This window comes from Hippopotamus amphibius, chromosome 2, assembly GCF_030028045.1.
Source record: "Hippopotamus amphibius kiboko isolate mHipAmp2 chromosome 2, mHipAmp2.hap2, whole genome shotgun sequence".
NCBI classification, from domain to species: Eukaryota; Metazoa; Chordata; class Mammalia; order Artiodactyla; family Hippopotamidae; genus Hippopotamus; species Hippopotamus amphibius.
In genome coordinates, this window is record NC_080187.1 from 211470797 (window position 1) to 211484276 (window position 13480).

Consider the following 13480-nt stretch of genomic DNA (forward strand, 5'->3'; position numbering starts at 1 on the left):
TGCTCGACATCTTTTTCACTTAATGTAAAATCCATCTGATCTAATAGCCGTGACTGAATTATAGATATATAATTTTTTTCTATTAAATGTTAATCTTCTGACTTGGCAGAGCAACAGAAGCTCTAAATTATTAAGAAGGCAATAACCTCTCTAAAGTCTTTGCTGAATTCAGAATATTCCCAGGATAGCTATCGTGAAAAAAAATTGTAAACCTGTTTAAAATATAAAATAAAAATTGGGCCCGTTAAGTACAATTTGATGCCAAGTATCAATTATAAGGGGCATTGTTTTTATTGATGTCCCTTCTATTACATGTGTATGCATGTGTCTGTATGCATGTGTACACACACACACTAATAACTGGAGAAGCAACCCTCACAAGTCTTGGCTTTTTTTCATTTACATATGACATTTTTGTAACCTTCCCTTTTTGGGTGAATTCATTCATCATTGATGTTTGTTCATGCAGGCATAAATAATGAAAATGCCCTCCAACACGTAAGTGATGCCACATGCCCAATTATGCTAAACACGAGCTCTCTCACTGCCCAGGGAGTTGTATTGGAATGCCATCTTTGCTGCCGTTTCTTTTTTTTTTTTCTTTAAATCTCTACATTCATGACTCTCGCGAGCCAAAGGTCCATATATGCAGTAAGAAACAGAAACCACGTTAAGAAGCAAGTTAGTATTTACCTGGAAAGGTTAGTATATAGACAGTCTTGTTTCAAACAGCCAAGACCAAGACACAGGGACGAATTTAATTTTCGAAAACAAAGTCTTAAATCCAGTTTAGTTGGGGACATCATTGAATGAAATGGGAGCTGAAATACCTATTTTCCATTTCGCATTTTGTGCACGATATAGTTTACGGTGCCATTTGCTTTCTTTCTGAAAATTACTCATAATAATTGTTTTTTCCTCTCTGAAAGTTATTCACAGCATTTAGCAGCCAGGAATAAGGTCCAGGTCCTTCTTCCCCTGCCAGACATGTGCAACTGTATTTTGCACAATTATCACAGGCAATTCTCTTTCAATCCTTATTTTGGTGCCAGAGGTACTGTCATTACTTTGATGCACAGAACTTGTAAGACGATAAAAGATCACCACAAGGTTGCAGAATCCAGTGACAAGGAAAATAAAGAGGCAACAAGAAGTAGTTTTCCTCCACCATGATGAAGCAGATGTCAAAAGCAGCCTGTAACCACTACTGTCTCCCACTTGGCATTAGTGTAAGCAGGCACCGCTGTATCTAGTCATCGAGGACACCAACAATTAATTTGAAACACTTCCCTTTTCTCTTTTGAAACAAGTGAACTGAAAACATGACCCATGTTCTCAGTAGGTAAGAAGCCCACGAATGAGAACAATATTTAGGTCCTCGTTAGAAGAAAGCTGGTAACACTGCGGGGGGAAGTGCTCATGTTGTAAAGCTGTAAGATTTTAAAGCAGCAATGATCCAATGCATTTAGAATAACAGAATAATTTAAACTGTATAACGTTGGCTAGGGTCAAAAGGAAGGGTTTAAATAAAAAACAAGCTATACGAAAGATTATACTAAATTCATCTGGAATTTTAGAATAGCACAGGTATAGCTAGTGATTAGACTCACTATTATTAAATTTTAAGACATCCATTGCATTAATATTTGATTTTACTTTAATAGTTCTTTATAACATTAACCCTCTGTCAAAAGAAATGAGCTTTTCTGATGAAGCAGGAATGATAAGAAAAAAATACAAGCAATGAATAGTAATAAAGATTTCAACAAAGGACTGCGCTCCAATAAGAATTCAGTGATTCTTTCAGACAGCACTCGCATTTTAGACAAAAACTGATCTTCCTCTTGGCCTAAGTTCAGACTTCATAGTTTTTCTGAATAGAGGATAGTGAAGAGACCAGCATCGCCTATTGTGTATGTTCCATTTGTTAAACTATCTAAAAAGCTTTCACCTTCAGTGTTGTACATGCAAGTCTGCCTTTGACCCAAAGGTGAGTGAATGAGAAAACAGGATTAATTCAAGGACGTTACTTGATATTGCATTCTACATAGCTAACTGAAAATGGGTGTCATCCTCTGTACTTGGCACACCATCGTTCTCTACCCCAAATTCTCCAAAAATAGCAAATGGACTGGCTTACCTTGTAAATCTCTTACAAGGATGTTCAAAACAATATTCCACAGGAAACATTTTATTGATTGTTGAAGACAAAATAAAACACATATAAACCCATATAGGGGTTCCCTTCCCACCCCTAATAAGGAAAGTGTAACACTGAAATGTAAGTATTCAGTCAAGAACGTCTCTATTCTAGAGCTTCAACAGGTGACCTAAAACTCATGAAACAGAACTCATGTTGAAGGACATTAAATATAAAAATTACAGAATCCAAATATTGCTTATGTGAACTGTGTACACTTACCTAAAGAATTCAAAACAAATCCATCTCTGACTTTTCACTGTTGTTTCTATAACTGAAGAAATACGACGGCTTATTCTTTGGTAGGATAAGTTATTGATATTTTGATGGTACTTTGTCCTTGTTATTTACACAAAAATGGGATCAAACATCTGGTTCAGATGCTCAAAGATTATTGCTAAGGCACATTTTGCAATTAAAAAAACTTGGCTGAAATGATTCATTAGTTTATTTGCTAACAGTCAAATTAGTAATTTTCAATCTGAATCGTAAATAAAATAATAAAATAACAAAACATATAAACTTTCCTTAATGAGATGTAGTTAATAAAAATGGTTGGTTATAATACTTACTATAAACATCTCCAATTTCATTATTTTCTTGCTATCTATATTCTTAGTTTACTATGTTATTGCACTTTTGTCTAAAACCTTAAAGATCTGTCTTCTAAAATCAATTCTCTAAAGCTAATTTTGCAAGAAAACTGCATTTCACATTATTAATCTCATTAGTGCAATTTTCCTATAAATAAGTACAAAATATTTGGTGGATGCATATATAATGAGTACTTGGTTACTATAGTAGCAAATGTCAGAGTAATTACTAAAAAAGAGTCTAAAATTTTTAACACTTTGAAAAATCTAGTATACCACTTACCATAGTTCTCTACATACTGTGGCAAGAAAAGTCACTGCAAGTGAAAATTAATATACTGCTGTAGAGACTATGAGGAAATTTTATTATAAATTCCTGATATATTCCACCCTTGCCTGTTCCTAGCCTAAATGCAAACAATTTGTGAAAAGAAATTTATTTTAAAAGGCACAAAAGTAAAAAGAAAAAAAAATCTGTACCTCCAAAAGAAGTCAAAGGCACTCATTAAGTTACTTCAATAAAAATGGAACTTGGCCAGCCAAGTTACCACACATCCCTTGAAACGGTATTAGGTCTCATGGCTTGACTCAACATCTGAAAGATCTTTTGATCCACTTAAAAGTGGCTACTAACCCAATTAATTTCTCTGGAAGAAACCTTTAATAATTATTTCAGCCTAACCCCTCTTCAAATAGACCCACTCAGATGACTCATGTTTTATTGGGTACTCAGTCAATTAAAAATAGGTAGCCAATCCAGGGCAAAGTGTTACATTGTTTGTCTAATTGTAAAATTAACACATAAAGAATATAAGATTTGAACTGATATTGAAACAGTAACGTATTTGCTAATTTAAAAACCTACTGATGGATCAAAATATACTTTATTTTAATTATACTAGCACAGCGAGGCCCAGAAAGGCCATGGAGTTGCATACAGAATGCTCAGCACCAGCAGGGAAAGCCACGTTGACCGGAGAGTGCTGCCGCTAGCACACAAGCCCTTGCCGCATTTGTATGATCTGGAGTAAGGCCGCCTGCACATCTTCATCCATGTGACCCTTGGGAGAAAGAAGAGAGGGGAGAAATATTTTATGTCATCTTCATTTACACACAAATTCTAAAGAAAAGGGCTTTATAATAGGACCTCATTGATTCTGATTCACCAAACGCTAAAACCCTCACCATTGTGGTGATATTCTAGAGCAGCGGTCCCCAATCTTTTTGGCACCAGGGACCGGTTTCATGGAAGACAATTTTCCACGGACCTTGGGGGAGGTGGGGAAGAGATGGTTCTGGCAGTAATATGAGCGATGGGGAACAGTAGACGAAGCTTCCTTTGTTCGCTCACCTCCTGCTGTGCGGCCCGGTTCCAGTCTGCGGCCCAGGGGTTGGGGACCCCTGTTCTAAAGGTTTTATTGGAAAACAGAGTGGAGCTCTATCAATAAAATTAATTTAAAAGCAGTGCACACCAGGTGCTTTTAACATCTGTTATCAGAGAACAGATGGACAAACCTCTTTCTCTTTTTTACATAATGGCTCAGATGACAGGGGTAGCGTAAGTTACAGATAAGCAAAGTAAACTATGAGGAAATTTCTTTTTCTTCTGCTAAGTTTTTTTTTTTATTAGAGAAGTAGCTAATGAAAAATCCCCATATTTATATTTTATACATTATTTTGCAACTTGCCTTTTCACCTAGTTATTGCCTTAATTATTTTATTTATTTTTATTGATTGATTGATTGGCCATACCACATGGCTTGTGGGACCCCAACCAGGGATTGAACCCGGGTCCGCTGCAGTGAAAGCCCGAGTCTAACCACTGGGCCTCCAGGGAATTCCCTGCCTTAATTATTTTAAATTACTGCATAATATTCCACTGTATGGATGTACCATAATTTCTTCATTCATTCTGCCAATGATGGACACTTACGGGATATCCAATCTTTATGGGCAGATTCCTAGAGAAGAAACTGCTAGATGAAAAAAGCAGGCTCAATTTTTAAATTTTGCTAAGTATTACAGAATTTCCCTCTTTAGAGATAATAACAACTTACACTCCCACCAACAGGGTATAAATGCCCATTTCCCACAATGCCCTGGCCAATGCAACAGACTATCATCTTGTGTAATATCTGCCAGTCCCAGAACTGAAAAGTGGTTCTTTGTTTATTTGCATTTCCCCCTTTACTGGTTAGGCTGATATCTCTTTACACGAATGTTATCCACTTACGTTTAGAAAGAGACACTTCAAAGTTAAAAAGATGGCAAGAGGTTGATTCAACGCAAGTCAATATGGTGAGCTTACAAACCCCTCCTCCTTGCCTTTTTCTTTGCTGGAGCACCTGAATGGGTTTCAGCATGACACTTCCTATTAATATAAAAAGTTCTGCTTCCAAAATCTGTTTCTATAACAGCAGGATGTTTAAATTCCAAACATTAGTCATGGTTGACTAAACTGAATTTCTTAGTTAACTTTATGATGCCAGAAGGCAAGACTATTTCAGATGCCAACTGCTTTTGCTTTGTTTCATTAGGAGTCAGCAGAAAATAATTTTGAATTTCAGAAGCATACATGAGAAAAAGTTGAAACACTTGTTAGTTTGTGGTCTTTCAGCCAGAGTATGCTGTTGCCCCCCTGGCCAGTATCAGAGCCAAGTGCGTTCCTCACACTCACTAACACAGATTTTCTACACGTTTCTATTATTTTCCCTCCAAAGAACTCCCCATTCTGCTGCCCATCAATAGTCTTCTATAATAACTGCAATAATAATATACTTTCAAACCCCAGCTTATCTTCTATCCACTCAAAAGAAAATAGCCAAAATACTTTATCACATCATTCATTATTTTCAATTGGTTTCCCCTTCATCTCCTATAGAAAAGGCGGGCTTTTTTATTTCAAGATTTTTTTTTTTCTTTTCTGAGTGTGGACACTTCAAATCCTAAACAATTTCTATTACATCTCACCTGCCATCTAATATTGTCTTCCCAAAAAATCTATTCTGAGAATTTTGGAGACGCTGATTGTAGGGTTTCTACAGAACATTAAGTATAAAATCCTTTACATGTTAAACATGTTTCTTAGTGTGATCTTTTTTTAATAGCTTTCTCATTATACCCCCCAAAGAAGGCAATTCGTAGTCTTATGCTTCACTGAGATTAAGGCTCAACAAATAAATATTATTGATATTCTAACAGAGCCACTTTTTTCTTAAATTATTATAATTCTGTGCACACTTTGTCATTTTTATACTTTTGTGGTATTCTCTACATTTCAAAGAAATAGTCCTGAGCTACCAAGAAGCAATGCAGTTCTTCCCCCACTCTCCTCTTTTAGCTAACAGCCATGTGTGGATGTCAAGACATTATCTCCAGCTAGCAATACCATTAACGTGTGCTGCCATCACATGTTGCCAAACTGTCTATAAAATGAGTGACAAGCAGATGGAGACAACACTAAATTTAAGATGTTGTGTTGCCATACAGCTTTGTAAATTTCTCTGGGAGATATGCAAGCCATGATTAAAAGAAGCAATTATTTTAAAATAAGCATATGGGGGTACAACTAGCTTAAACATCAATGACTTTCACATAAATTTACTGGAAAATAAAAAAAAAATTTCTCTAAAATGATATCCTATCCAAAGGAATAGTTCTTCTTTACCTGTGCAGCACTAAGAAGGTGTGTCCGATAAATTGCAATTACTTCTTGGTGCTGTCTGTCGGCATCCTACAAGTGTGTAAAGACGGACAGATCAGAATATCAGCATTCACACTGTCAAACACATGGAGGCTTGTGACAATGCTGTCCTCCGGCCTGAAGCTTCTAAACGGTAGTATTATTTAAAGTGCTCCTGCTACTTTCTGTAACAAACCGCCCTGGACCCACCAGACGCAAAACTCCACAGCATAATAAGAGTATAAACTTTTCTAAAGAATGTGCGGGAACATTCACAGTGAAAGCAAATGCACTTACCCTAGGTAACACGAAATCATTGCTGTAGTTCACATCCAATGCCACGAAATTACCCAGACACTTACCAACTTATGCTTTGGATTATTGCAAAAACTTCCCATCTCATCTCCTGTCTCTAGACTTTATTCCCTTTCATGCTTCCGAGACTGAGGTAGCTCTTTCCTCACATCACTTTTGACTCAAAAACCTTGGGTGAATTCTCTCTTATATGCAGTGAGGCGTCAAACTCATCAGCCTGATTCTCGACAGCCTCTATAACTTGGCCTCACATACAGCTCCCACGACTAGCCAGGCTGAGCAGGCTTTACTACCCCTGGGGCATGCATGCCACTTGATTCCACAGCCATGCCTTGCTTCATGCTGTTTCCTTTGCCTGGGAGAGTCTCTATTTTCACTTCCTTTCACCTACCAAAACACCATCTATCTACAAGTTCAGGCCAGGTAATCCCCTCCTCATTGAAACTAGCTCCCACCATACCAGTAATCTTTCCTTCCTGGGAATTCATATCACTTAGAATCCAGGACCATATTCTTAGTTCTATATTTGATACTTTTTGTCTCATTTTCCTTTTCATGCATCTATATTTTGCCTCTCTAAATACCCAGAACTCCTTGAGGACAGGAACTGTATACTCTCTTTATCCCTGACAGTACTTAGCATAGCATCATGAACATAACAAACATATTTCTGAATACTGAAAAGACTACCATATCCTTTTGATAAGATCCAAATCAGCAATATGTCATCATTAATCTGTAGGCCAATGGTGTTATAAGATGAACACTTTAAAAAATAACTTTTTTCTATTCAAAAACAACTCACAACAAATTCCTATAGAATAGGAATTATCCCACAATTCACATTTGATAGGACTGTGTTTTACTTAGCCCCGTAGCTCATTTAATTGAAAAAGCAAACAAACAAGCAATCAGTTCTTATTATCAGTTCTTATTATCACCCTATTTTACGGATGAGGAAGCCAAGGGTTAAAGGGAATGTTCCACGTCACTCTCTTTTAAGTGGCAGGGCTTAGAAATGACATCCCAGCTTCAGCTTCTTAATCCAGATGGCTTCTTTTAATATATAAAGGAGATAACATATCCATATAGGTACCTATATGAATATATATACACAGATGTTTTAATATGTAAGGATATAATGTATAAAACCATGGGAATGCCCACCTTTATTCACAAGCATATAAGACTATAATAAAACTTCCTTTAGTTTAGCGGACCTATATCGTAGAAAGTGTGCTATAGCTGGAAAGCTATCAGATCTGGAGTCATCAAGTGCCAGGATTAAATCCTAGCTGCAGGACCCCAGGCATATTTTCATCTTTGTTTCCTTAAGAATTAAATAGGGGGGATAAAACCTTGTAGGACTGTGAAGAAGATAGTTTAAAGAGCAAATATAGGGCTTCCCTGGTGGTGCAGTGGTTAAGAAGCTGCCTGCCAATGCAAGGGACACAGGTTCGAGCCCTGGTCCGGGAAGATCCCACGTGCCATGGAGCAACTGAGCCCATGTACCACAGCCACTGAGGCTGTGCTCTAGAGCTCATGAGCCACAGCTGCTGAGCCTGAGTGCTGCAACTACTGATGCCTGTGTGCCTAGAGCCCGTGCTCCGCAACGGGAGAGGCCACTGCAATGAGAAGCCTGTGCACCGCAACAGAGTAGCCCCTGCTCCCTGCAACTAGAGAAAGCCTGCGTGCAACAAAAACCCAACACAGCCAAAAAAATAAATAAATAAAGAGCAAATATATAAAATGTTTAGTGTAGTGCCTGGTATATAATAAGCACACAAAAATATTATATCATTGGTATACGTAACTTTTAGCAAAAATGATTACATTCTTGCATCTGAACATAGCCACAAATCAACCTAGTTTCTAAATAAGATTTTACAAACAAACAAACGTGACCTTGCATGTATCAGCACAAAGCCCTGCAGGTCCCAGTTACTCACCGCCAGCTGCTGCTGCAAGGACTTGACCTGGTGCTGCAGACTGTCAATCAGCTGACTCTGCCTCTTACTGGGACTCCCGCTCGTGTAGGTGAGCTGGGAAAGGCCATTGAGTGCCTGCTTTAGTCTTTCCACATCGTTGAGCAGTTCAGTTATCTTATAAGAAAAGAAAAAATGTTGTGGGAGAAACATATCAGTCACTTATTCACTTTATAATGAACATCTTTACACAGAACTCATTCCTTGAGACACAAAATTTCTCTTCATGTACCAGAAAGCTGAGGAATGAACGCTGTCAAGACTGTTATCGACAGTATGTGCAATACATAATCTCCTCTCAGTAAGGGGAAAATCTTTCATAGCTAAGAAAATCAAATGAAATCATAAATACATGTTTGGTATGTAGTATACATTTAATAAATGGCATCAATTATAAGCAGATATTAATAACTTGCTATTATAATTATATATTATATTCATAACTGACTTCAAAACAAGCTGAGAGCACTAAAACGCTGGGCGATATGAGCAGACACGTCAGAAGGTCAGTACTTGTACCTCTCCACTGAGGGGGGCTGGGGCTGTGCCTGCTCTTACTTGTCACTGTATTTCCAGCAGTAAGCAGAGCACCTGGCAGGTAGAAGGCATCTAATAATTAGTTGTTGAGTGGGTAAAATTGCACTCCATCTCCCTGATTTTTCATCTTCATAGTACATACTTCATTCAACTACCGGTTTCGAAAATATTATTGAGCACCTATTCTGTAAAACGTACCATGAGAATGAACAATAAGAAGGAAGATAAGTTATGAACCTGCTCTTAAAAACTGGTTGGGAAGACCAACCACATCATTCTGACATGGTAATACATATGTTGTACATGGATGGCAAAATCAAAACACAACATGCATTTTGGAAGAGGAACAGTTTACTGTAGGCTAGACTGGCCAGTGAAGGCTTTAGGAAAGAGGATTAAGTGATTAAGTGGGCATTAAGGGATGCAGAGGATTTACATAGGTAGAGAGGAGGGGCAAGATATTCTGTCCGTAGGAAGATACGGGGAAAGAATGTACAATGAGTTGGAGGGCTCAATTTACTAGTGTGGGTGAGTGCCAAGATCAAGTCTAGGGAGCTCTGCAGCATCCTTAGTTTCTCGCAGCCCAGAAACAACTTTTGTTCCTTCTCTCCCTCACCATTCTTTAGGTATCCTAAAACCCACTGGGTTTTGACCATTCATTTTTGAGGCAAGTGAACCTTGAGTTTCCCCATCTTTCCTCAGTTCTTGGCTGTACCAACTGAAGAAACAAAAGGAAAACTGCTTCTGATTTTTGCTTGTGTGACTTCACCGTTTTCTCAACTCCAATTTCTTTTTGCATATTCGTAGTCAAACTAAAAAGGTGGCATGTAATGGTCACTTTGTTAATGGTTTTGTAAACCTGTCTTGTGGAGTGCTACGGTGAAGAGTCCTATTCTACTCTGGCAATTCTGCTCTGGGGTTTCCAACACCAAGCTACGATCACCTAAAGTATTATCATTACCTTATTATCTTTCGCTTCAATTTGTTTGGCGGATTCCTGTATTCTTCTCTGTAACTCTGTGATTGTTGTTAAGGACTTATCGCATCGTTCCTGTTGATCTTTGATTTCTTGCTCAATGCTGAAATGGAGCAATTCCTTCTCATCTTTTGCAGACAGTTCCTTCTTTTTGGCATGCAAAACCTCCTCACATACTTCCTCATACTTCCTATTCAGATTGGCCAATTTTTCGTTTAAGTTGGAAATCTGTGTCTCCAAATCACTTTTCGTCGCTTTATATTTAGACAAATCAACCACCTCCCTAGTCTCTAACTTTTTTAATGCTTGTTTAGTATTCTGAATCTCAGACTGGAGTTTGGAGACCTCCTCGGTTTTGTTTTGGCTTTCTTCTTCCTTTTCTCTCAAGCTAGCTTTTATGATCCCAACTTCTTTCTCAAACGCTTCCTTAACCTGCAAATGCTCTGCCAGGGGCACAGAGGAGTTCTTGTGATTCTGAAGCATCTGCCGCAGTTGGGTCACTGTCTGTTGCTCTTTCTCATAACACCTTTGCTTAGTCTTCAGCTCTTCCTTAAGCGTCTCAATTGTGCCATTAAGAGATTTTTTCAGGGCCTCAACCTGCTCCAGTGGAACATGCTGTTTCTGCAAAAGAGTCTGTGCTGCAAGGATCTCAGAAGTCTGCTTGGCATTTTCTTCCACTAGCTTCTCTTTCTCATTCTTTACCTCTGTGTATTTCTGTAACAGGTCTTTTAACTGTTTGTTCAGCTCTTCTGTTTTTCTGCTTAATGCTCTTTCCATCTCACAAGAATTCTCGACGAGAACACTCTTATCCTTTAGATCTTTCTGAAGAGTGAGGATCTCCTTCTTTAACTTGTCGTTCTCTTGCTTGCACTTCTTGGCCTCTTCTTCGCTGATGTGATATTTTCGTGTCTGTTCAGATAACTGTTCTTTTAGTTCTTTCTCGGTAGCTTTAAATTTTCTCTCACACTCTTCAAGGCTGATAACTGGAGCATATTTGAGCTTGATGCATTCTTGTATTGTGTCAAGTTCCCTCTTCTGGGCCTCGATCTCGGCGTGCAGTGTTACGATCTCCTCCTGGCCTTTCTTGTAGTTGGCCAGTGTCTCGGCACTGCTGTCCTGGACCTTCTTCATGCTCTGCCTTACGGCGCTCATCTTCCCCTCGTGCTCTCTTAGGCTTATGTACTCAGCTTTTATTTGGTTCTGAGTGTTCTCCAGGTTTCTTCTTAATATTTCATTCTCATCTTTTATTTTCACAAATTCTTGATTTATATCGTCACACTTTTTCTTCATGTCTACTAATTCTCTGTTGGTTTTATCCAATGTGCTACTTAAGGCAGTTTTAATCTCTTCGTGGGTTTTCACTGGCACACACTGATTACTTATTGTCTTTTTCAAGTCAGTGTTTTCAGACATGAGCGAATATATTTTCTCTTGGTCTTCACCACATTTTTTATTAAATTCAGATAGCTGTTTCTTAAGTTCAACAATACTGGATTTCAGAGCCATTATCTCTTTTTCGTGTTTCTCAGGAGGTACGAACACAGTTTCCAGATGGCTAACGTTCTTACTTAAACTGGCATTTTCCATCAGCAATTTCTCCATTTCCAACTTCTTTTCCGTATATTTCTGTGTCACATCTGACAGCTTTTTATTCAAATCATCAACAATTACATCATGTGACTTTTTCATCTCTTCACTTACTTTTAAAGGGACATAATGATTTTTCATTTCAGTTGTTAAGTTATGTACTTGTTGCTTGAGGAGCTTATTATCCAGATAGACCTTTTCAATTTCCTTTTGTAATGTCTGATTTTTTGATGTTAACTCAGTGATCCTCTTCCCAAGTTCTCCTGACTTTTGTTCTAATCTGCTCTTGAGCTGCTCATGTTCCTCTGGTTTGACGTGCTGAGCCAGTTTGGCCTTCAAATTCTCAAGTTCTCTCTTTAACGGTCTAATTTCGCTAAGTGATCGTTCACATTCTCTTTCCATCTCTATTAATCTTTTTGCCTTCTCATTTACTTCATTTGATAACAAGCTCTTCATGTTTTCAAATTTCTCTGCCGGAATGGAAAGGGCCATCTTAGCTGACAAGTCCTTTAACTGGCCTTCCATCTCGGTGACCTTTCTCCCTCTCTTCTCCCGCTCCAGTTCACACATGCTCAATTCCTTCTGCAGTCGCTTATTCTCCTCCATCAGCTTGCCTTCATCCCTCTTAAACTCTTCAACTAACATCTCATTTTGTTTGATTTGGTTTCTTAATTTCCCCACTTCTGCGGATGCACCTTCATATTTCACTTTCATGTCTTTCAACTGATCCTTTAGTTCCTCTGTCAGTCTGTGGTTCCCAGTAGCTGCATCGCTTGTTAGGTGCTCTTTCAGGGCAAGAAAATGTGTCTGCATTTGTTTCACTTTACCTTCTGATTCATACATTCTCTTTTGCACATCTTTCAAGGCATCTTCTAGTTGCTTTATCTGTTCATCTGAATCCTCTTTGACCCTTTCACATTCCAATGCTAAGGCTTTGCACTCCGCCACCTTGTGAGCCAGTTCATTTTGGAGCTTGAGTCTGTCTTGTTTTGCTGAATCACAGAAAGTTCTCATTGCTTCTAACTCCTTCTTTAAAATTTCATTTTCTGAATATGAGGTTTGATTAGGTAAGGCTAGCTCCAGTGGTCTTAACATAGATCTGCTTTGCATATGGGCTGGCACACCTGTGGAAGTACACTGAAAAGAAAATAATAATAAAATATCAATTCTAAAAGTCTAAAGAAGACACTTATTTATCAAACTTATGAAGTTTCTACATCATCAGTAGTCAAAGGGTTTCCAGACTAGTATATTAGAAAAGTACAGTACTGATTTTTGAGGGAAGAAAAACAGTTCTGGATATGATTTCCTTAACACAGTGACATTTTGGAAGCCTTTTCACTTTAGGTGTATTTCTGGCAGAACAAAGAAGGAAACAGTTGTGGCCTCCAGGGACTATGTTCTCTTTCTTTCCCCATTTTTAATACCTACCCACACATGAATATCAGTTTTATCAAAATACATTCACTATTTCTATGTTTTATGGCACGTAATGTGCTTAGAACTTCAAGTTCTTAGAAAGTCATCAAAACCCTTGAGTGAAAACAAGAGTTTTGCAATTTGAAATCTGCAAATAATTTCATAGAATGGTATATTATTTTCTTA

The 13480-nt window shown here is 38.0% G+C and overlaps 1 protein-coding gene across 3 annotated transcripts in view; it reads right to left on the minus strand.

Annotated features, from left to right (window-relative positions):
• Positions 1-1726: 1726 nt before the first annotated feature.
• UACA (uveal autoantigen with coiled-coil domains and ankyrin repeats) overlaps positions 1727-13480 on the minus strand; it is an 82141-nt gene continuing 70387 nt past the window's right edge. For 2 of the 3 annotated variants that reach the window (XM_057723146.1, XM_057723147.1), the window contains exons 16-19: positions 10274-13012; positions 8740-8892; positions 6461-6526; positions 1727-3854 (exon numbers count right to left, since the gene is read on the minus strand). In XM_057723146.1, the coding sequence (XP_057579129.1) occupies positions 3783-3854; positions 6461-6526; positions 8740-8892; positions 10274-13012 (3030 nt within the window). In that variant the 3' untranslated portion in view covers positions 1727-3782. The remainder of the gene's footprint in view (positions 3855-6460; positions 6527-8739; positions 8893-10273; positions 13013-13480) is intronic. The other variant, XM_057723148.1, reaches the window with a different exon arrangement.